Raw genomic sequence first — 24,191 nt, forward strand, 5'->3', positions numbered from 1 at the left:
GTGAAAATATTTGTTGGTTGCTCTGAGGTAGGAACATAGAGTAATTGAATAGATCCATCTTCTATTAATTGTCAGATATAATGGCAATGAAGCTCGATTTGCTTGGTTCGTTCATGAAACACTAGGTTCTTGGCAAGTTTGAGTACTCCTTGATTGTCTGAAAACAAAGAAGTTGGACCTGCTTGAAGAATATGCATATCTACAAGCATCTGACAAAGCCAAACTGCTTCACAAGCTGCCTTGACAACTCCTCTATATTCTGCTTCTGTAGAAGAGAGTGCATATGTCTGTTGCTTATTACTAGTCCAAGTAATTGCTGCAGATCTGATACTAAACACATAGCCAGAAGTAGATTTCCTGTCATCAACTGAGCCGGCCCAATCGGAATCGGTTAATCCACTGAGCTGAGGAGTAGTACTCCTTGTGTAAAGAAGACCATAATCTGAAGCACCATGTACATAGCGTAACACACATTTCGCTACAATCCAATGATCAGTCTTGGGGTTCGTCATGAACTGTGAGATGTAGCTGACTGCAAAACTAAGATCAGGTCTTGTAGTAGTAAGGTAGATGAGACTACCTACTAGCTTCTTGAAGAGTGTTTCATCTATAGGAGGAGAATCAGATTGTGCAAACAATTTCAAACTTGTCTTCATAGGAGTGGAGGCAAGTTTGCAATTCTGCATTCGAAACCTGTCAAGCAAATTTCTGGCATACTTGGACTAAGACAAAAAAATGTTGTTGTTAGTCTGCCAAACCTCAATACCTAAACAATAATGAAGCAATCCAAGATCAGTCGTATCAAAAGTTCTGAATAGATCCTGTTTGATTGCTGAAATCAAATGTTTTGAACTCCTAGTAATGATCAAATCATCCACATACACAACAAGAAAAAAAATATCATTACCAGAGTGTTTAATATATAGATTACTGTCTGACGGGCTGCGCTGAAATCCCTGAGCAACCAAGTACTGATCAATCTTTATATACCAAGCCCGAGGGGCATGCTTAAGACCATAGATGGCCTTCTGGAGTCTACATACTTTTAGTTCTGAACCGGCAACCTTGAAACCTGGGGGCTACGTCATGTAAACTTCTTCGTGTAATTCACCATTGAGAAAAGCATTCTTTACATCCATCTGATGAACTTTCCAACCATACTGAGCTGCAATGGCAAGAAGAATGTGAATAGTGCTCATCTTGGCTATCGGGGCAAAGGTCTCCTCATAGTCAATGCCTTCGCACTGGGTGAATCCTCGAGCAACAAGTTTGGCTTTGTATTTGTCCAAGGTACCATCTACATGGTACTTGACCTTATAGACCCATTTACAACTAATGGGTTTCTTCCTAGGAAGGAGATTTGAAAGAACCCAGGTGTGATTCTTTTGAAGACTCTGAAGCTCAGTTGTCATTACCTGGTCTGATTCTGGAATTCCTTTGGCCTCTACATATGTCTGGGGCTCAGGGATATTGTGGATGTTGGCCATAAGAGCAACATTAACTATGTTGTGCTGAATGCTCTTATTTCTAGAGGTTCTACCCTCAATGAGTTCATCAGGACGAAGATCACTAATTGTTTGAGCCCACCATTTTGGCCAAAGAGTCGAGGAGCCAATATCAGATGTAGTTGAAATAGTTGGATGAGCAGGAGTACGAGCAGGAGCTGTATTATCTGGAAGTGGCTGAGGTGGTGTATCAGTAGCATCGAATGACTCATATAAAATAGAAGAACCCAAGTCAGAGATTGCTAAAGACTGAATCTCGAAATGCAGCAGAGAGGCAGAGAGCGAAAATGGTCTAATTTCCTCATCAAACACAACATCACGACTGAAGATTAAACGATCAATATTTACATCAATTAGTCTGTAGGCCTTATGTGTGTAATTGTATCCTGTAAACATGAGTTTTTGGCTTTTGGAATCCAACTTAGTGCGTTTGGCATCAGGTATCCATACATATGCTAGAGAGCCAAAAACTTTCAAATGGGTGATCCTAGGTTTGCGACAAGACCAGGCTTCCTCAAGAGTCTTATGGTTAACTACAAGGGTGGGTGACCGGTTAAGAAGGTAGACAGCCGTGGATACTGCTTCTGCCCAATATTTTTTGAGAATATTTCTATGTTCTAGCATAGCCCTAGCCATTTCTGTGATGGTACGGTTTCAACGCTCTACAACACCGTTTTGTTGAGGGGTCTGAGGTGTGGTGAACTGACGTCTAATGTCATGAGTAGTACATAAGGCAAAGAAAGCAGAAGAACAGAATTCCCCCCCCATTATTAGTCCTAAGAGTATAGATGGAGGAACTAGACTCTTTTTCTACTAGAGCTTTAAACTATTGAAATACAGGAAAAATATATGATTTTTGCTTAAGAAAATATACCCACATTTTGCGACTAAAATCATCCACAAAGAATAAGAAGTACCTGTTCCCAGTAACAAAAGGAGTATTCATAGGACCACATACATCAGCATGGACTAGCTGGAGTACTTTAGATGCCTGCCATGATTCACCATCCTTAAATGGTGTCTTATGTTGCTTCCCTACTTGGCAAGGTCCGCAAACGCAATGGTTCTGGGTCTGGATATTAAGTAGTCGATGGACTAAATTATCCCAAGCAAGTTGTGCTAAATATTGAATATTCAGGTGACCATATCGCTGATGCTAGAGGCTGCTAAGAGCAGATGATTTGGTGATGAAGGCACCCTCAAGGGAATCACCTGAATCTACAAGCCTATAAATACCATGATCCTCAAGACCAACAGCAAGTATAGTGCGAGAAGCACAATCAATAATCGAACACTTATTTCCACTAAAAATGACATCCAACTGAGGGGAGTTCTTTATAATTTGACTAACAGACAAAAGATTATGTTTCATGCCAGGAACATGAGTCTTTTTCCTTCGGACTGAATCTGAACATTGCCCTTGCCAACAATATTGTATTCTTTGCCACCTCCAAAGATTACTGAGTCAGAATAGGGAGTGAATTCAACAAACCAATCATGCCTATGAGTGAAATGTTGGGAGGCACCGAAACCTATGTACCAAGTAGAAGATTCCACATGATCTGTAGGTATACTGGCCATAAAGGCATGGTAGATAGATTATTTCTACTCTGAGTGTTGGGTAGCATTGACTTGTCTGTTAATTGATTCTGACTTCTGATGCTACTGATACAGATGGTCATAATATGTGAATATCTCAAATGGCACAAACTTCGAGGTGAGAAAATGAAAGACCCAAAAAAATCAAAAAAGTACATGGACGAGAGCTCAAAAAACCCAAAAATAATATGCTGTTGAAACCCAGATCCGCTGGCTCAAAAATTGAGGCACAAAAAACGAGGCACCCATAAAAATCTGATGAAGACCCATTTAAGATCTTGAAAAACCCACAAGGAATATGCAATTGGAAAAAAAATCGATCCCAAAAATTAGGGTTTCAAGCAAAAAATCAGCAGGCGGCCATGGAAGTCGAATCTGCAACAAAAATGGCGATTTTGCAGTGGCAGGTGGTCGATTTTTCTACTGAGAAGGTTATTCTTTCACTGACGTTGCTAGAGCTTGAAGATTCGTCACCAAAGAATGGAGATTTGAGACCCAAAAATGACGATTTAGTAGGCGCACGATAGCAAAAAATCGTCTGTGAAAAACGGCTTCAAAAAATGATGGCGTCAAAATCTAGGTCGTTTACTTCGAAGATGCTGCACACTGGTGGATCCTTCTTACAATCGCAATTTCAGTCAGATTTTTCACCAAAAAAAAAAAAAAAAACACATTTTTCTATAGTCGGATTTTTGCAAAAAAACGTGATTTCATGCATTCGGATTTCTCAAAACAAAAACCCTAAATGGGTTGTAGAGAAATGGATTTGTCAAAAAACGTAAATTGCTCTAATACCATGTTACAGACATAAATGGCAGAATACTTGATTAATTAAACAGAGATCATAACGATCTATATATACAAAAAGGAGAGTCGAATAGAATAGAAACATTCTATTCTAGACTACAAGAGCATTAAAAAGAAACATAAAGATTATTCTAATAGATTGTTAGAGACCCAATCTTTTGAATTGTCGACTATAATTTTGTGTTGTTTCGATTGCCGCGACCATAGATGGGAGTCTTTTAGACTCTCTACGATCTATTTTCTTGGATCATGGAGGGTTACATATTATATATTTATGTTTTTATTTGTGTTTACATTTTCAATTGTTTATGTCTATGTCTACGCGGAAGGAAGCTCAAGATAACGGTGAATATCTACATGTATTCACCGATGTGTTGAAATCACATAGATGATAAGTGACAGTGGTAAAGGTTGGTTCGAATCAGGGATTTGCAGATTTTGTTGGTGACAAAGAATTTTATGATCGAAGGTCTCTCTGTTATCGAGTCCTAAAACCATGCATGTAGGAAGGTGTTATATGTTAGGAAACGAATTAATATTATTTGATGGTCATTTTGTGATCGGTGTGGGTCCCCAATTTTAAATTCGAAGATGACTAAAACTATCTATGTATCTCAATTGCATTGAAGAAGAGTCCAGTCGATTTCCATAAGTTGGTGCAACAAAGCTATTGTTGCTACAGGAGGTTAAATGGGCTCCTGTGGCATGTCTACATATTAGTTGGTATTAAGAGGATCAAATAGTTTTCAATCTAGGTTAAGTAGAATTATCGATCCTGAAGGTGCACAAACCCTTTGATGTAGACTTAGTTGAGTGATATATTTCTTCCTAAGTTTTCCAAGGTGAGGCCCTGCATCAAGTTGCAGGTGCAAACAAAGTTCCAAAACGAGTTGTGAATGCTTCATATTCACCTTTATGGTCATTTTCCGGCTAGCTTCCACAGGGCTTTTGGAAGTATCACGCAACTATCCACTTTGGATGCGAAAACCAACCTAGTCTAATATGAATCAATATCCTAGAAGAAATCCTTAACGCATGGCTAAGGCTCAAAATCACCAAAGACAAGGGATTACCAATGGTTAGCTACCCAACAATGTAGATCCGGAAGAGGGTCAAAGACCTATAAATCTACCCACCAGCCCACATTATAGGTAGCAGTCAATATTCCCAACCACTTCAGCACCACAAACCACCACAAGTGATGTCTTTTGGCACAGGAAATGGGATGAAGTTTTGCTCTTGGAGGGTCAATAGAAACAGACTTAGAAGCATGAGCATAGCTCTTCTTACCAATGGCAATAGAGTTTGGGAGGAAAGGCAATAGAAACAGACTTAGAAGCATGAGCATAGCTCTTCTTACCAATGGCAGTAGAGTTTGGGAGGAAAGGCTCTCCTTTCACAACTTTAGGCCCAAGGCCACCAACACCAATCATCAAAGTACCCATCAAACGAATAGCAAGATCTCCTGTAGCAAGGGCCAAAGGGGTCGTCAAAAATTCAAATGGACCGGAGCAAGGTAAGGGCAGAGAGGTGGCTGAGCCCACCTTGCCTCCAAAAACTAGCACTGTGGACACCTCCGAAAGGCCAAGGCACCCATCTTCAGCTGAGACTAGGGCGTCGGCATTGCATAAACCCTAAATGACGCGGCAGCAAAAACACCCATCGTGTATTCTTGTGGATGTTATCAAAAACTTTCATTTATTCATTTAATTTTATTTAATGTTATATCTTCTTTGAATCTACTATACTAACTGATTAGCTTTGAAATTAAAAATTAGATAAGGAAATCTTTGAGTGTTAATACTTTGATGAATTTTTTTATTTTGAGACATCGTTTTAAAAAACTAAAGTACTTAGAGATGTACAATAAGGCCCAATATTTGTTCCGTGTAGACATGCTTATCTTAGATGTCTGTCCCATATGGACAGATGCATACCTTCATGGATACTGAACTTTGGGTAACACCTGAGGGTTGCTACAAGGAGATGAGGAAAATTTGCACATAGCCACACAACTAGCATCAGCAAGAAATTGGCATTACATGCACACTCCATATGCCTTGATAGTTGAGATCTCAGCATAGGTGCATTCTACAATATAAGGTGTTATATTTTGCTGGCTTCCACCTCTCAAGGAACTCATGTTTGTATATGATTAAAGCCCTGATTCATAAGCTAACTTCAGATGGTTAAATATCTCATTCTGAAAACTTTCACTCACATAAGTGCACATTCCTTTCTTCCATAGAGGTAATCATCTTCCCACCTTCAAGTAATGTCAATCAGTTTCAATTGGTGGCCACTGTAATGGCTCAGCAACGGAAAGCAGTCACAAATCGAGGTATGCCTGCATAGTCAGCCATAATCTGGACATCCCTAAAACAATTGTCTGATGCACTACATAAGATGTCTGCAATAACCTCAGCTTGTCTTCCACCATTTGTCTGCATAGAACAAGAAGCTATCAGAGTGTAGTTTGGCAGCACAATAAAATTATAAAAATGTAATAAGATAAACCACTTGAAAAGAAAATATACCTCAAACCCAACAAAACCACCTGGGCGTAATGCAGAGATGGCTCCTTTGCATAAAAGTACAAGATCGCTGACACCCTCTTTTCCTCCGTCAAGTGCTAACCTTGGTTCATGTTTGCCAACCTCTGACTGTAACCCTGAAATTTGATCGGATGGAATATATGGTGGATTACTCAGCAACCCTGCAAGTTGTCCACAAACATCTTGAATTGGGCAGAACCATGCACCCTGTCTCACATCCACTTGTGCCTGAAGTTCCAGCATATACAGAAAGATGTTCTTTAGGTAAGAAAATACATTAATATATGTTCACAAGCATCCCACCCAAGGTACAGAAATGCAAGCACAATAAGCACTATTTGTGTCCCGTGACAAAGTCTTTACTACATGACAATTTTTAAAGGTGATTCGAAAAAGCATGTGTTTCTGATAATCTTGGAAGCATGTGCAATGAACAGCAATCTACAATTGTTTACTTCAAATAGAGATGGACTTCACAATGAACTTCAATACACACACAAGCTACACGTTCAATGTATCAGCAACTTTCAGCAGTATAAAACTTGAGCTTTTCAAGCCAAGCATTATATTGAAGGGGCCTTTGATTTGAAAGTAATCATGCATTAAGAAGAATTTTAAAATGAAATTCAACTACAACTTCTATTCTTTTCTAGAACTCTTTTCACAACTTATTTCATTCTCAACTAATTTAAATAGGCACAAATACAAAATCCTAGAGAGATGTAGAGGTATTTGCTTAGAAAGTAATCAAAAAGGCAAAAACTCAATGTCCGCAGGGAGGTACTCCTATTGATCACAACTAGTATTGTGGAATGCAACTGTAAATCTAAAAGATCGAGAAGGCAATTTCAGAGATATATTTGTACTGAAAAGCAAACAATATTTCCTTGATTGACACTCAGATTAATGAGTATAAAGAGTGGGGAAAACCCCTTATTAAAAAAACAAAAAAAAAACTAATGATCTAGGACAACTTACATTAAATAAAATATAAGGAAATTGTTCATTTATGTTTTTTTGTATCAAATCGGGCATAAACCTGACCAAATATGCCATAGAATTATCAAAACAAGATTACAAACACCTAGGAACAAGTATGTTATCAGAATATGTTATACCAGAGATCATCACATCATAAATTATAATGCATAAATTAAGGAAACTTAACATAATGATCTAGGACAACTTACATTAAATAAAATATACGGAAATTGTTCATTTACGTTGGTATGGATCAAATCAGGCATAAACCTGACCAAATATGCCATAAAATTATCAAAGCAAGATTACAAACACCTCGGAAGACACATTATAAGAATATGTTATACCAGATGTCATCACAACATCATAAATTATAATGCATAAATAACATAACACAGTACATCAAAGTTAACTATGGTACAACGAAATCAAGTCATTCTCTAGATTTCAGGGAGCGGGGTTCAGGAAGGACAGAGATGTGGAGAACAATGCAGGAACAAGAAAGCAATTATGGATTTTGAAAAAGTATATGGGCCAGCTATTAGAATTATATATAAACATTTAATATATGAACTATATATCAAAGTTCCCAGACTTGGACCCGGCTCTGACTCGGCAAGGGCAATTCGACTCGTGACCCGCCTCAGACTCAGTCGTGACTTGGCAGGGACTCGGCAAGCTAGGGTATATATAGAAATACCTTATAAAATTATAAGATATTTGATGACTTGGAAGGTCGGGGTCACGGGTCATTTTGACCCGGCAGGACTGGCCCAACTTGCCGAACCGGGTGACTCGCAGGACTCACAGCAGGTCACGTTACTATGCTATATACATAAAGACGAGCCCAAACATAGCATTTTACTCTTGACAACTTCCCTACATTAGAAAGGGAAAGACCAGGTGAGTGTGTGAGCCAGTGGCAGTCTGAAATAAATTTAATACAATGTTTAAGCCAAAAATAAAATGAGCTTGACCAGTTCAATGTATTCCCTCCAGAATGGAGTATGTATATATCCTTGTGGGCTGTCTCCATCTAGGACAAGGCTCTTGACTGGCAATTGAATATTCCTTCAACAGATACCAATAAGATGATAACACAGTTTTCTTTCAATTCAGCAGGTTCCCATCTTTCGTTTGTGGCCACATGTTTTATCCTTACTTCTAACAAGAAATGACCTGTCTACGTTCTTGCAGTTTTATAACAAAATGGATGGCAAGGAGTTGATATTATCATTTTGTTTGTGTCGGCATGTTCAGTCAAGAGGAATATGTCTGAGGAATGAGTCTTCCCAGTTTTCCACATCAATGAACCAGAATCAATTACAACAACTACTCAAGGTTGACCAGATGAATGTAAAAACAACTTTCATTCATGGTGATTTGGGAACAAGCAATTTATGTCATGACGAAAGCACTCCATTGAAAGGGGAAAGAGTATTTGGTTTGTAAGTAGAAGAAATCTTTGTACATTTTAAACAACCTCATAGGATATGGTACCATAATTTTGATTCTTATGTGTTGAGGTTGTGCTTTCTAGGAACCAATTCAAATCTATGCATCTACTATAAGATGGAAAAAGACCACTTCCTCATAAATGCATTACTTGGTGATGATATGTTATTTTTTTGAAATAGGAAAAGTTTAATTAGTGAATTGAAATCTCAATTTTAGCACAGTTTGAAATGGACTCGAGAGAAAATAAAATCATCTTGTGGCTGGAAATCAACAAAGAGCTAACAAAAAGCTTTGGCTGAGCTAAAGCATGTGAACTTCGCATTGGAGAGATTCAACATGTCTACTTGTGAACAGCTTGTTAGAAAGTAAAGTCCAACAAGATAATTGAGAGGGAGGGAGGTGAATTAGTTATGTATTTAAAACAATTCTCAATATCTTTATTAATTCTGAAACATGTAATCAATAGATGCAACAACCATAGAGAGATAACCATGCACAATTACACCAGCTATGTTGACTAGGGAAACCCTTGATCAGAGGGAAAACCTTGATGGGAATAATGCCCACAAGATGATGTACTAATACAAAAGTTTCTTGTGAATGGATGGACTCTGTTAGGAGCCAATGAAATACATTTAGTAAATATGAGTCCCTGTTATGAGACTTTGAATAATTGTTAAAAGATTCCAACCCTATTAGGAGTTGTGCCAACCTTGTTCAGAGTTGATAGGAGGACAATTGAATCCACTGTTCAAATAGCCTTAGACTGTCTTCACCAAACAATCTTTAGGATTTTTGAATTGACTAAACAACTTTTTTGCCAATGCAGTTCCCTTGAAGCTCACAATACATTTTCAACATCAATCTCTGCTTTGCTCATACTCAAATTCGCATCCAAGTTCACATAACCAAAAATCACAATACATATGACTGCATGTGATGATTTACCACAAAGAAATGATATTTCCTTTATACCAAGTCCTAAAACAAGTATTAAGTCGGCCTTGAGGCTTTCTCAATTTACAGTGAATAATATAGGACATCATTAAGATATTACAATACACGTTACATTACAATTTACACTTCTCATAATGATTTTAGCAATAGTCGGCTCATAGGAAATGACATGCTAAACAGACTTCATAAGTCAGCTCAAACTCCATATTTGATTTCACTATCTAGAATGTAGCATCCTGAACATGTCTCTGACATTCCTCTAAAGCTCGCTTAACCAAATTCCATCTCAGCTAAAAGATATAGCTGATTTACTAGTACTCGCTTTCAACAAACTCTCTCTACCTCCAAAAAACATCGCATAACTCTATCAAATCTTCATATTTCCTTCTGCACAATTAACTATAGCACCTATACACATATCTGAATATATGTTCATGAGCGAACAACCCAATTCGTTGACTACTGACCACGCCAAACAATTCTTCCTTTGCAACTTTGGTAAACTTCACAAAATAGTGTATATGTTGACATCAATGAAAAATTCTGTCATGAATGCAACACATAACTACTCAATCATATCCATAGGAACACCATCAGCATTCATGCTAACTTTCTCCCCCTTTAGCACTAATGGCAACATAGATTTAAAACATCTAAGTACCATGAATACCAAATATATTTCTTCCTCATCTACCTTTACTCCCTCATTCATGCTGCCCATGAATGTAAACATATATCTTGGTCTCAGACGGTACATCCTTTACAACCTGTCTTACTCATCACTATGCATGAAAAAAATGTTTATCTCCCCCATACAAAACATCAATACTTTCTCCCCCATTGATAATATCAATCAATTGTTTGTCTCTCCTTCATAAATAATGTTTATCATGTATACTTCTCTCCCCCATTGACATTAATGACAAAAGTATCATTATGTCAATCTTCTAAGTTCAATCATTTCCAAAACAATCTATAAAAGCTCACAACAAAGTGTCCAAAAACACTATTAAATACCACTACCAAAAGTCCTTAATGACTTAGCTCAAATAGAGATAGTCCCTAATAGGAGAAGTATCAAGCATCTAGTCTAGACAAAGAAAATAGTACTTTGTTACATTCTAGATTGATGCAATCTATGCATCAACTACTCTGAAGTAGGTTGGGGCATGACCCCAAGCATACGTCTCAAATATTCAAATGTGTCCTTAGCCAAAGGTTTTGTAAATATGTCTATTATCTACTCCTTTGTGCTAACATATTCTAATCTGATCTCTTTTTCTGCTACCTTCTCTCTCAAAAAGTGATACTTAATTGGTATATGCTTTGTCTTTGAATGTAAAACTGGATTCTTTGACATACTCACTGTACTTGTGATATCACAATTATGATAATAGGCTCAGTAAACTCGATTCCAATGTCCTTCAACATCTGCTTCATCCAAATAATCTGATTACAATTATTTGTTGCTTCTACATATTCTGCTTCTGCTATACTTTGTGAAATGCAATCATGTTTCTTGCTCAACCAAGAAACCAATCTTCCTACTAAGAAGAATATTCCATCACTGGAACTTTTTCTGTCATCCACACTTCCTACCCAATGAGCATCAGTGTATGCACATAATGTGAATTAATGTTATCTGTCATACCATAAACCATAATCAGGAGTTCCTTTCAAGTATCTAAAAAAAATTTTTACTGCTGCAAGGTGTGTTTCTTTAGGATCTTATTTAAATTATCTCACCACAATTCCAAATGCATTAGCTACATCAAGTCTTGCATGTGTCAAATATTGTAATCCATCAATCATAGATCTATACTTTGTTTGTTCTGCACTAGGGAATTCATCTTTGCTAGATAACTTACATCCATTACCATAGGTGTTCCAAAAGGTTTACAATTCTCCAAACCAAATCTTTTCAACAAGTCTCTAAGATACTTAGCTTGTGATATGAAAATGCAAGCTTTGTTTTGTACAATCTACAATCCCAAGAAGTATTTCATCTCTTCAATCATACTAATCTCAAATTATTTCTTCATTTCTCCTGAAAATGTCTTACTAGCTTAATCATTACCTCCAAAAATAATGTCATCCACAAATACTAGAACAATCAATAAACCATCATCATTCTTTCTCAGGTACAAATTACTATCAGCATTACCTATCACAAATCCCAACTTTGTCAAGTGCTTGTCCAATCTTGCATACCATTATCTAGGTGTTTGTTTCAGTCCATACAATGCCTTCTTCAATCTGCAAACCATGTCCTTTTCATTTGTCAAGGGAAAACCATCAGGTTGTTCAATGTATACCTCTTCTTCAAGTTCTCCATTCAAGCTGGCTGACTTAACATCAATTTGATAAACTTTAAAGTTCTTGTTAGTTGCATATGCCAAAAGCATTCTCATTGCCTCTAATCTAGCAACATGTGCAAAGTTTTTCTCAAAATCAATTCCATCATGCTGTGAATATCCTTTACAAACTAGTTTTACTTTGTTTCTCACAATTCACTTTGTTCATTCATCTTGTTTCTAAATACCCATTTAGTTACAACAACATTCATATCTTTAGGTCTAGTAACCAATTCTCAAGTCTTGTTCTTTTCCTTATGCTCTAATTCCTCTTTCATAGCTTTTATCCAGAAGTCATCTTTACAAGCTTCATCAGCATTCTTAGGTTCAACTTGAGATATTAAACACAATGCTTCCATAAACTTTTTTCTTGTCATAACTCCTTTGTTCATACCTCCAATGATTTGTTCAATAGGGTGATTCTTTGTCACATTTTTGTTAGGTGTCACTCACTCAATTCTAATTTCTGATCTAGGTTTTGATCTCAGTTATTCTCTCTGTTCTTCTCTTTATAATTCATTTTGCAAGTCAGTGTCACTTTTGTTGGTTCCCAAAACCGCAGATTGGAAATACACGAGCCTGCCACTTTTCCAATAGGATTCTGTAATTAGTTCTGGCCAATGAACGAGAATCACATTGATTCCCCTGCACTGTAGGCTCCGCTACACCCAGGTGGGTAGACCTTCACTTCAAATGCTGACTGCCTAGTTCAAGGCTTTTCTATAGCAAATTTAAGTTTTGGAGTTCTTCGACTGGCAAGGTCTTTGAACTCGAGTAATATGGAGTTATGTGATAGTATGAAATGAATGTTTTTGATAAGGTTTTAACAATGGATTTGAGGTTTGTAAGAAGGTTATAGATTGCTTGACTTCAAATATAAATCCAATCCCTCAATGATAAAAAGACCAATGCTCTAGCTTATTCGGGCAATAGAGTCAACTACAATGAAGATTATAATGCACAACTCTATAATGTTCTATGCACATAAACTATAAACAGTTTCATAATCAAGACACAATGGATCAAATATATATACACAATTATAAACTAGCCCAGACTGCACTTTAACTCCTAAAGTCGGGGAGACAGACTGGACATAGATTCAAAAACAATTAAATATTTCACAATATCTGAGATGATCGAGTTTAAAATGCCATAAATGACCTCGTCCACTTATCTGAAATAAATTGTTTACAAATTTTATTTTTTAAATAATTATAAAGAACGAATCAACTGCAATTTAATTCTCCACACCATTTAAATAATAAAAAGCAATAGGCTTTTATAAATCATTGAAATATAATAAGTAACTTATATTACAAAATCATGTTATGCTCCTTATTCCTCCGTACAATGAATATTCCTCCAACAAATGTTTTTTTTCCGAATATATCTTGTTATATTTTTCTAATGTCCATAAATTCTTCTATTTATATTCTTATTTCCTAGTAGAACGTGACTATTCAAATAAGAGTTATGTATTTAAAAGGAGACTCCTTGATTTAAAATAATTTCTTTCATAAAATCTTAATCGCACCTCAATGTATCCATTAATAAAACCATGAATCTCCTTATTGGCATCTTGGAACTTCATTATTTGTTTTCGGATGACACTTTATATTTCTTAAAATTAACCTTGGACTAGGGTAGACCATGGTCCGATGAATATATTTTTTATTTTGCTGCGCTACAGTGCCCGACTCTAATAATTGTTTAATCCCAGATTTCCATCGAGTCTCAGACAAAGGTAAGCAATCGTTTGTTTCTATTGGAGCGGTGATTCCAAATTCCCTATAAAATGGCAAGATTATTATGAAGCCTAGCATGGGAGCGGAGATCTCATTTCAACTTTTGTCTCCACATCTGGAGTTTACTGCCATTGAATTCTTCTTATACGACACTTATTCTTGTATCGGGCCTAATGTATATGTCTTTTATAATATTGTTCCATGCATTTTATCTGGACTCGTATTATATATTCTTTCCATTGTTGTTTGTATCAAACGCACAACCTACACACCCCCAATGACGTGGGATACCCCATTTCTCGAGTCTGAAATCGTTTTGTCGTCTTCATTTATTTTAATGATCTTTATTGGCTCCAAGGTCTATAGTCTTTGAAAAATATCAAAGTATATATGTTTTCAAGGTGGTTGTAATATTTCACTGGCAATGCATACTTGAAAAACTTTAAATCTATGATTACATTTAGCGCATTCATAATAGTAACTCAATTTGAGTAGCAAGGCACTACCACCATGGCTCAGTTAAATAAAAGAAAACATTGACTCTTTGAAATATTGATGGCAATCCTCAGCAAATTCTTCAGCTTTATCTATATTTATGTTTGTAGGCCTGTCCAAATTCACCTCAATGATCCCCATGAATTGCAGTCTCAACTTCTAATAATACAATACAAGTTTGAACCTTCAAATCCTTATGTGCCATTTTACTTGCAGTGCACAATGAGTCAACCATAGATCATTTTCAACACTTCTACTATCCATGGTAGTAATAGTGATAGCATCCTCCAGCTGTGTGTGTGTGTATATATAGCAGAAAATCTCACTAAGTACGGTCAGCATAAACATAAACAACATCAGTTGTAAATGACATCCGCAGCAATATAAATCAGACATTCATTTATTTGAAAACTCTTCAATGTTTTCAAAGTACGCCCAACTAATACCCTTGGCTCAATTCTTACACTCCTTGCTTTATAACGGATTCTAAAAGCCCATAAAGCAATCAAAATGCTTCCATCATTGCTTACTACATATTGTATGTGTTGATTGAAATAAAGTTGAGTGGACAATTACACAATAATTGGATATATTTTTGTTGGTGTAATTAAGTATTTACTAATTACACTTACTTAAGTTTACTTAGGTTAATGCATTAGCATATTAGTTGTCATGTAGACACCTAGGAGTTTGCATATTCATATGAGTTGTCATGTAGACAACACAGTAGTTTGCACTCAAATTGAGCACATGTCTACTACATCTCTTTATGAGATACACCTTTGCATTCTTATCCTCTCATTGTTGCATGTGCATTCATGCACAATGGAGGATAATCCACTCTTGGTGGACATGTGCTTAGTTGTTATGCTTATCTCTTTGCTAACTCCTAGTCATATTAGTTGTCTTTATATACAAGGCACTTCTATAATGTATTTATTCAATTATCTGATATCCATTCTCATTTGATCATCATTTGTCTCTCTTGTGCTATCTATTGAGCTTCTTGATCTTGGCATTAAATTATTGCCTTAGGCAAATTCTTACATGGTATCAAAACTATACCAAATTCTTACATGGTATCAAAGCCATAGGAGTTTCATTACATAGCCATTGGAGAGATTTTTTTTTTGCAGGTTAAGATTGGAGCTTGTTGGTGCAAATCAGATATTGGTATCACATTCAGAAGGTCAAAAAATCCCCAAATCGACTTTTGCTTCATCAAAATCGGACATCTAAGGTGAAATCTAAAGTCATTTGATTTTTGAAAGTGCGACGACGGCAATTCAGGAAAATAATTACAAAGGTGATTTTCAAACAGCAATATCTCCCTCATACGGACTCCTTTTTTGGAGCAATTTTTTTTGTTTTAGAGTAGAATTTCGTGATCTACACATTGGTGCAGGTTGCTTGTGGTCTCGTTCCTGAATTTTTCTGAAAATTTCCAATCCCAATTTTAACAACTTCAGAGGCTTCGTTCGGGCTCATATAGAAACATATTCAGGTGCTATTTTTTTTGAAAGTGCATAATTTTTTGTCTACTTTCCAAATATGGTATCAGTTTGAAGTAATTTTGAGTAGACATAATACTTTCAGCATTTAGTCATTTTTTGGCCTATTTTGGCACTTGTAATTAAGTAGATCCTTGAGAGGTCTTGTGTCTTATCTTGTTGAGTCATATATAGCTTCATATTTGTTGTTGTAACCATCAAATCAGAAGTTCACTTTGGTTCATTTTGACAAGTGGCAATTGTACACACACACAGTATAAAGTGTCAAAAATCTATTTAGGGGGGGGTTGCATTGATTAGTACATCATGGATGAGGAAGATTTAATTACCTTGACAACACAAAACTATAAGCAATGTAGTGAATTAGTTCTCACTTATCCTAGTGAGCATAATGCATTGCCATATGTGAAAGGACTTTCACACAATGGTGACATTGTTACAATCATTTGTCATGCACTCTTTCTACATATGGATATGGAGGTTATGGATTCACTTGATGACATGAAGTCAACTGATTTTTATGATATTTTTATCTATCTTTGGGAGATGTATGGAGATCCACATGTTCCTCCATTCCAAAAAGATCTTTTACCTCCAATTACAGCTACTAATTCTACTATTGATATTGCATCTATTATTGCTCTTGATGATGCTTGTATTCACAGAATCATGGATTCACATGATTCAGCACAGCAAGATATTCATTGTCTTCCAGACTCAGTTCCTTGGGATGACTTCTTGACAGACATTGCAGGTTTGTTTGTGGAGTCCTACATTAAGGATATGGGAGACACTATTGATGCTATACATCTTCTCTTTATTGAGGATGATCCTTATTCAATTGTTGCGACGGAACACTCTAACCCAAATGATTCTCCACTTGATCTTTCTTTCAAGTTTGACATGATTGTGGATACTTTCTTATAACATTTGTAGGAGGTCCCTTTCACTTCAGAGAATACATTTGAGTCTTTGGACATTGCTTTACATGAATCTCAAACTTCACTTGAGATGTCAGATTGCATGGTCGATCATACACATGTGTTGCAAATTCCTATGCAGTTTCCTAAGACAAATTACATTCTAAGAGTTCTTCCTATTGATTGGGGAGGATTCTTTTGTACACCCATGCTACCATTTCTTCCTCAACGAAGAAATATCATTCAATTTTCAGGGTGTAGCTTCTACATTGATCCAAGAGCATATTTCATGGGTACATATTCTACATTGAAGGGGGGCTTCTTTGTTTCTCTTCCTACTTTTGTTGAGGAGGTATCTTGGTCTTTGGAGTTTGATCCACATTCCTATACAAAGCATTTACCATTGGTTCCTTGTCTGTCACCTTCTTCTATTGGACTTGATCTTGATCGGTTCGTGACATCTTCAATATTCAAGGACATGGTGAGACATCTTCAGACTTCAAAGACAACATACTTCATATGGATTCCCCTTCCATCTTCTATCCACAATGGGAAGCCTTCTTGCATTCATATTTGGTGTATCTTCTTCCTAAGGGGAGAAATGTTGTTTGTAGGCATTGGATTCTCTTTTGTCTTCAAGCACTCGTCATTTTTGTAGGACATCATTCACTATGAGGGGGATTTCATTTCTCCTTATTTCCTTCTTATGGAGGGATTCTCTATTGTATATACATGATGTATGTCATAATGGGGGAGGGGGGGTTCTTAATTACTCAATCCATTCATGCATCTTGATTTTTCATTTGTACTTGCATATTGTATATGGGTACCTAAAATGGCCTAGTAGCCGAGACCCATCTTGCATTATCATCTAGCTTTTGTGAGCTTAAGTGCATTCCCCTAAGTTGCACTTATGGGAGAGTGTTGGTGTAATGAAGTATTTACTGATTACAATTTACTTATGTTTACTTAGGTTAATGCATTAGCATATTAGTTGTCATGTAAACACCTAGGAGTTTACATATTCATATGAGTTGTCATGTAGACAACACAGTAGTTTGCTCTCAAATTGAGCACATGTTGTCTACTACATCTCTTTATGAGATACACCTTTGCATTCTTATCCTCTCATTTTTGCATGTACATTCATGCACAATGGAGGATAATCCACTTTTGGTGGGCATGTGCTTAGTTGTTATACTTATCTCTTTGCTGACACCTAGTCATATCAGTTGTCTTTATATATAAGGCACTTCTATAATGAATTTATCTAATCATCTGATATCCATTCTCATTTGTTCATCATTTGTCTCTCTTGTGCTATCTATTGAGCTTCTTGATCATGGTGTTGAATTATTGCTTTAGGAAAATTCTTACATGGTATCAAAGCTATACCAAATTCTTACAGTTTCTTTGCATAATCAAGAATGGAGACCCAATTTCTGGGCTCCAACCAATATCATAAAATAATTCTTGCTCAACATTTTGATTGTTAGTTCTTTGATTAGTCTCTCCATCGGAATCATAATCAAGTATCCTTCCTTGAATTCTAAAGTTTTCATCAATTCTCACATTAGCACTTTCAACATTAGTTTTCAATCTTTGATTAAAACATCTATATGTTTTGCTTTTCAATGAATATCCAAGAAACATTCCTTCATCACTTCTAGAATCAAACTTTCCAACATTATCATCTCTCTTAGTATAGCATTTACTTCCAAAGATTCTAAAGTACTTCACAGTAAGTGTATCTCCAAATCAGAGTTCATAAAGTGTCTTACCAGTGTATTGTCTAATCTGCACTCTATTTATAGTGTATATTGCAGTGTTCACTGCTTCTCTCCAAAGGATGTGATACATTGTTCTCAAACATCATTGCTCTAGTTGCCTCTGTTAGTGATCTGTTCCTTCTTTCTACTATCCCACTCTGTTGCGAAGTCTATTCATAAATATCTTGGATTTCTCAAAAGCTTTAATTTTCCCTCTAAGAAATGCAACCCACATCATTCTAGTGAAATCATCAATAAGAAGCTTGAAATACCTTTCACCATAAAAGGGTCTAGTTCTTGTAGGACCACTCAAATCTGTATGTACAATCTCCAACTTCGCTGAAGTAGTAAACATCTTGCTTGGAAATGAGTTCTTCTACTTTGCCAACACACATTCTTTGCAAATCATGTTAGTAGGTTTCACAATCTTAGGCAAGTCTCAAACTACAAATGTAATACTGGCCTTCACAATGTTACCAAAGTTGATATGACAAAATCTCTTATGCTATAGCCAACTGTCATCCACTTTTGCAGCTAAACATGTCATTTCAATAGGCTTCAACTAAAATACATTACCTCTAGTTCTCGTACCAATACCATTCAAAGTGTGATTCTTATCCTTGATAATGCAAGTCTTTTTTGTAAAATGTAACTCATATCCGTTGACAACAAGTTGTCCAACACTCAAAAGATTATGTATCAAGAGTAATAGATCCTTTTCCTTTTATGTGACAAGCTGCATTGTTTCCAACTCTAACTACACCACCATCATAACTATTAAATTCAACAAATTTGTTCATATCTCCAGAAATATGATGGGAACAACCATTATCTATAATCCAATCTGACTTTTTCTTCTCAATCTATGATACTAATGTTTTTTCTTCTCTTACTTGTTTTATTTCTTTTTCAGAGCTTTCTTCATTAATAGCAACAAATCTTATCTCATCATCCTCATCGTCACTATCTTCTAGGAAATTTACCATCTTAAAATCAATTTCAGCATCCTCATTTACAAAGAAACAATATTTGGGTCTTCTTGACTTGTAGGTCTTTCTACACTTAGACTTCGTTTATCTCTTAGGACATTTAAATGAATAATGAACAAGTTCTTTACATGTCCAAAAGACAAGAATTTTGATACCTTTAGGTTCTCTCTTCATAAATAGGGAAAGTCCTTCATCAATTTTCTTATCTTCTTCTTGTTTTGTTGCTCAGCTACTACTAGCATAATCTCCACTTGTACTTGCAAATATAGGTCTGTCCTTTTGTATGCTAAAAGCAGTTTCTACTCTAGGCATTCCATCATTTTGTTTCATTCATAACTCAATTGTCTGCAACCTCACAAGAAGAGTCTCTTTTGTAAAGTTAGGTTTACAAGGAATAACTTCTTCAATCATCTGTGCTTTCTAACTATAAACAAGTGTCAAGGTCTTTTGTAAAGTTAGGTGTACAAGGAATAACTTCTTCTATCATATATGCCTTCTGAATGTAAGCAAGTGTCAAGGGCTTCAAAAGTTTCCATATAATCTCATCTTCTATCTTAGATCCACCACAACTCTTAATTCCTACAACAATCTTAGATATTCTACTAAAGTAACCTCTTATAGTTTCGTCTTCCTGCATTTTAGCATCTTGAAACATACATATCCAACTCTGTAATCTAACCTTCTTAGTATGTGCATCACCTTCAAATATCTTATGTAAAGAAATCCAAATTTCATGTGCAAGCTTTAAAGATTTTACCTCTACAAATTCTGATTTAGGAAAAGATGATATCAGTGCTTCCTTAGCAAGTGTATTTTGTATGAATAGGTCTTTTTCACTTTTTTCAAAGGAGTCAAGCTTATCTTCTTCTATCATGGTCTTCTGATTTAATGTAACCAACCAAAATTCCAGACCCATGCATAGAAGGTGAATCTTCATCTTCTCCGTCCAGCTGTCATCATTAATTCCATCAAACTTCGGACTTTTTTTTCTAAAATACATCGCCATAGATTTTCTCAAGCTGTCAAGCTTTTCCTTCAAGGACCTGATGCTCTGATACCAATTAATAGTAAGTAAAGTCCACTAAGATAACTGAGGAGGGGCAGGGGGAGGCATCAGCTAGGCATTTAAAACAATTATCAATATCTTTATTAATTATAAAAGATGTCATCAATAGATGCAACAACCATGGAAAGATAACCATGCACAATAACATCATATATATTAACAAGGGAAAACCATAGTGGGAATGATGCCCACAAGATGATGTACTAATATAAAAGTTCCTTGTCAAAGGATGGACTCTATTAGGAGCCAATGAAATACATTCAGTACATACGAGTCCCTGTTAGGAGACTTTGAATCCTTGTTAGAAGATTCAACCCTGTTAGGAGATGTGTGAACCCTGTTAGGAGTAGAAAGGACAACTAAACCCATTGTTCAAATAGCCTCAAATTGTCTTCACCAAACAGTCTTCAAGATAATCTATCCAAGTTCTAAACTAACTAAACAACAACTTCTTTGCCAATACAATTCCTTTGAAGCTTACAATACATCTTCAACATCAATCTTTTCTCTACTTACAGTGAAATTCGCTTCAAAGTTCGGATAATCAAACATCACAATGCATATGACTGCATATGATGATTTACCACAAACAAGTATTGAGTCAGCCTTAAGGCTTTCTCAATTTACAATGAATAATATAGGACATCATTAAGATATTATAATACACATTACATTACAATTTACACTTCGCATAATGATTTTAGCAATAGTCGGCTCACAGGAAACATGTTAAACAAACTTCATAAGTTGGCTCAAACTGCATATCTGATTTCGCTATCTAGAACATAGCATCCTAAACATGTCTCTAACATTCCTCTAAGTTCACTTAACCAAATTCCATCTCAGCTAAAAGCTACAGCTGATTTACTAGTACCCACTTTCCAAAAACTCTCTCTGAAAGCTACCTCTAGAAAACATCGCATAACTCTATCATTTCTTCATATTTCCTTCTGCACAATTAACTGTAGCATCTATACACATTTGAATATATGTTCATGAGCACACAACCCAATTCATTGACGGTTGACTGCGCCAAATAATTCTTCCTTTGCAACTCTAGTAAACTTCATAGAATAGTGTATATGTTGACATCAATTTCAAACTTTGTCATGAATGCAACACATAACCACTCAATCATATCTCCAGCAATGCTAGCAAGCTCCCCCAAATGAATACCATCAGCATTCATGCTAACACAATTGCGTGTTCCTATTTCAATGGACACTAGGTTATTACTTGAGCAATGTTCAACTTCTTCTAATGAGATAAAGAGACATAAGCATTGTACCTTATACTAGTAGATATCTTTCACTATGTTTGACAGAACTATCAATTGGATGAATAAGAAGTAAGTTGTGGTTGTTTTGTCCACCACAAAGGCAACATGTATAGCAGCTACTCATTACTGTAAGGAAGACATCTGGTTTAAGAGAAATTGGTCAAGTGTTAAAATCAAGGTTGCATGGGTACCCGTACCCTCCCACATACCTAAGTACTGGATACACATATCCTAAGTACCAGGCATTCGGTAGAGAGCATCATAGCTAAGGACCTTGATTAAGATTTCTGATTTTTTTTTTGGTTTTTTGTTTGCATATCAGCTGCTTGTTTATCAAGCTTAATTCAATACCTAATCAGTTTGAAACTTTGATACAATATTGATTAACAATAAACTTTATCACGTTCAAGTCGGAAGTTTATCATTTGCAATATGTAATTGCCATATGATTATGATCTTCTTGTTCATGTTTAAAGTTTGCCTTCTCTGTTATGCATCTAATCATTTATCTTATACTATTATTACAAACATATAGCAAATCTGAAACTGAAAACAATACATTACATTATCAAACTTTATCACAGTTCTTGTTTTGAAAAACCATTGTCATGACTCATAATTTCAGATTTTCTATAAATATAAAAGTATAATTAATAATAAAGTTTCACATACCCAAGTACGCCTGTCTCCTATTATGAAAAATAGCCGTACCCGTACCCGTACCAATACCCTAAGTACCCCCATCCCCGTGCAACCTTGGTTAAAATAGATCAGGAAAATAATTAGTCATGTGTGACACTTACAACTCCATGTGTATGGCAAAGAACCCAACCTTTACTGCAACGATAAAACATATTGACGTTTAGTACATATAGTGTCATAAATTGTATCAATTTACAATTTCACACTTAGTTTGGACCCATTTTGGAAATTTTATACCTGATTATGCTCAGTTTCAGGACCGTTGCTGTAAACTTGGTGCATTCCCCTATTCATAAACTTTTCATGGCTCAATCTACCACAACTAGGGCATTGGGTACCCCTATTCAGGCAGTTTGGCCCTAAATTTATAACTATGAATGTTGGCTTTGCTAATTGCGAGAATTTGCCTCTAGTGTCAGCCTTCCCTAAAAAAACAAAGTTACAAAGGTGTAAGTTGCATATAAATACAACTCCCCATCTCATTTCAAAGTCCTATCCACTATTAGCTCCTACAAGCAAATCCAATTAAGCATATTCAAATCAATTGAGCACAGATTTACAATCAAGGAGCAATCAATTCAAGCATACAACTTTGTTGCAGCACTCATGACCAATCATAATGTGTTTCTCTGTCATGAAAGCATACAACATCAAGACTTGTCTGAGTCTTACTGCCTGGGGTTTCATACTTGAGGTAATATTCAATATCTCCACTATTGTTTAGCCTCTAACCCTCTTTGCAACAAGGTCTGTTTTACATCACGATTAGCTATTGTAGAGGTTGAAATACCAACACAGAGTTTGAATTAGGCAAGCCAACCCCTATAGAACACATGCCTTCTTCCCCTTTCTTCATGTGTGTGAGTTCAGATCTGAGAGTGAAAGAGCTAAAGGTGCATAGAGCAGACTATCGAATGTAACAGGGACTTCTAAAAAGGCAAAAGAAACCTGGACTAGGGCACCTAGCACACATGTCCGGGTATTTTGGCTATATTTTCAAGAGACAGGCCTGCAAGACCTCCTGACTGCAGTTGTTTCTCCTTTTGTCATTCACAGGCACCTCAGACTAGGACACCCAGCACATCGGTCAAACAATTTCAACTCCAATTTGCATATCCAGATTCCATTCTCTCTCATTTCCAAATCTGGCCTACCGTGTTCTCTTTTTGTTCTGTAATTTACTGTTACAGCCAAAGTTGTCATTTTTTAATTTAATCCCTAGATCACATATCAATCTCAACTCCAACCCTCAAAATCAAGAATGGATCCCAAGCACTCAGCTCTCCTATTAAGATTGCAGCTAAACCTATTTATGTTCTAAATGACAATGTTGGAAAATTGAGATCTCAGTTTGCATCCACAGGCTAGGACCATGTTTCCACACATTTTGGTACCCATTTTGTTTGTGACACAATAGAGGATAGGAGGCTGGTGCTAGAGAAGATTGATACTTTGACAAATGTTGCAAATTATTTGACTAAGCCTATGAGAACATA

At 36.1% G+C, this 24,191-nt stretch overlaps 1 protein-coding gene across 1 annotated transcript in view; it reads right to left on the reverse strand.

Annotated features, from left to right (window-relative positions):
• Positions 1-5,700: 5,700 nt before the first annotated feature.
• Positions 5,701-24,191, reverse strand: part of LOC149528096 (RNA methyltransferase family protein) — a 42,156-nt gene continuing 23,665 nt past the window's right edge. Inside the window, exons 2-3 of the mRNA XM_089810456.1 lie at positions 6,449-6,694; positions 5,701-6,355 (exon numbers count right to left, since the gene is read on the reverse strand). Of these exons, the coding sequence (XP_089666582.1) occupies positions 6,224-6,355; positions 6,449-6,694 (378 nt within the window). The 3' untranslated portion in view covers positions 5,701-6,223. The remainder of the gene's footprint in view (positions 6,356-6,448; positions 6,695-24,191) is intronic.

The sequence above is a fragment of the Cupressus sempervirens genome, chromosome 11, assembly GCF_028749045.1.
Source record: "Cupressus sempervirens isolate cs-2001-9-10 chromosome 11, ASM2874904v1, whole genome shotgun sequence".
In the NCBI taxonomy this organism is placed as follows: Eukaryota; Viridiplantae; Streptophyta; class Pinopsida; order Cupressales; family Cupressaceae; genus Cupressus; species Cupressus sempervirens.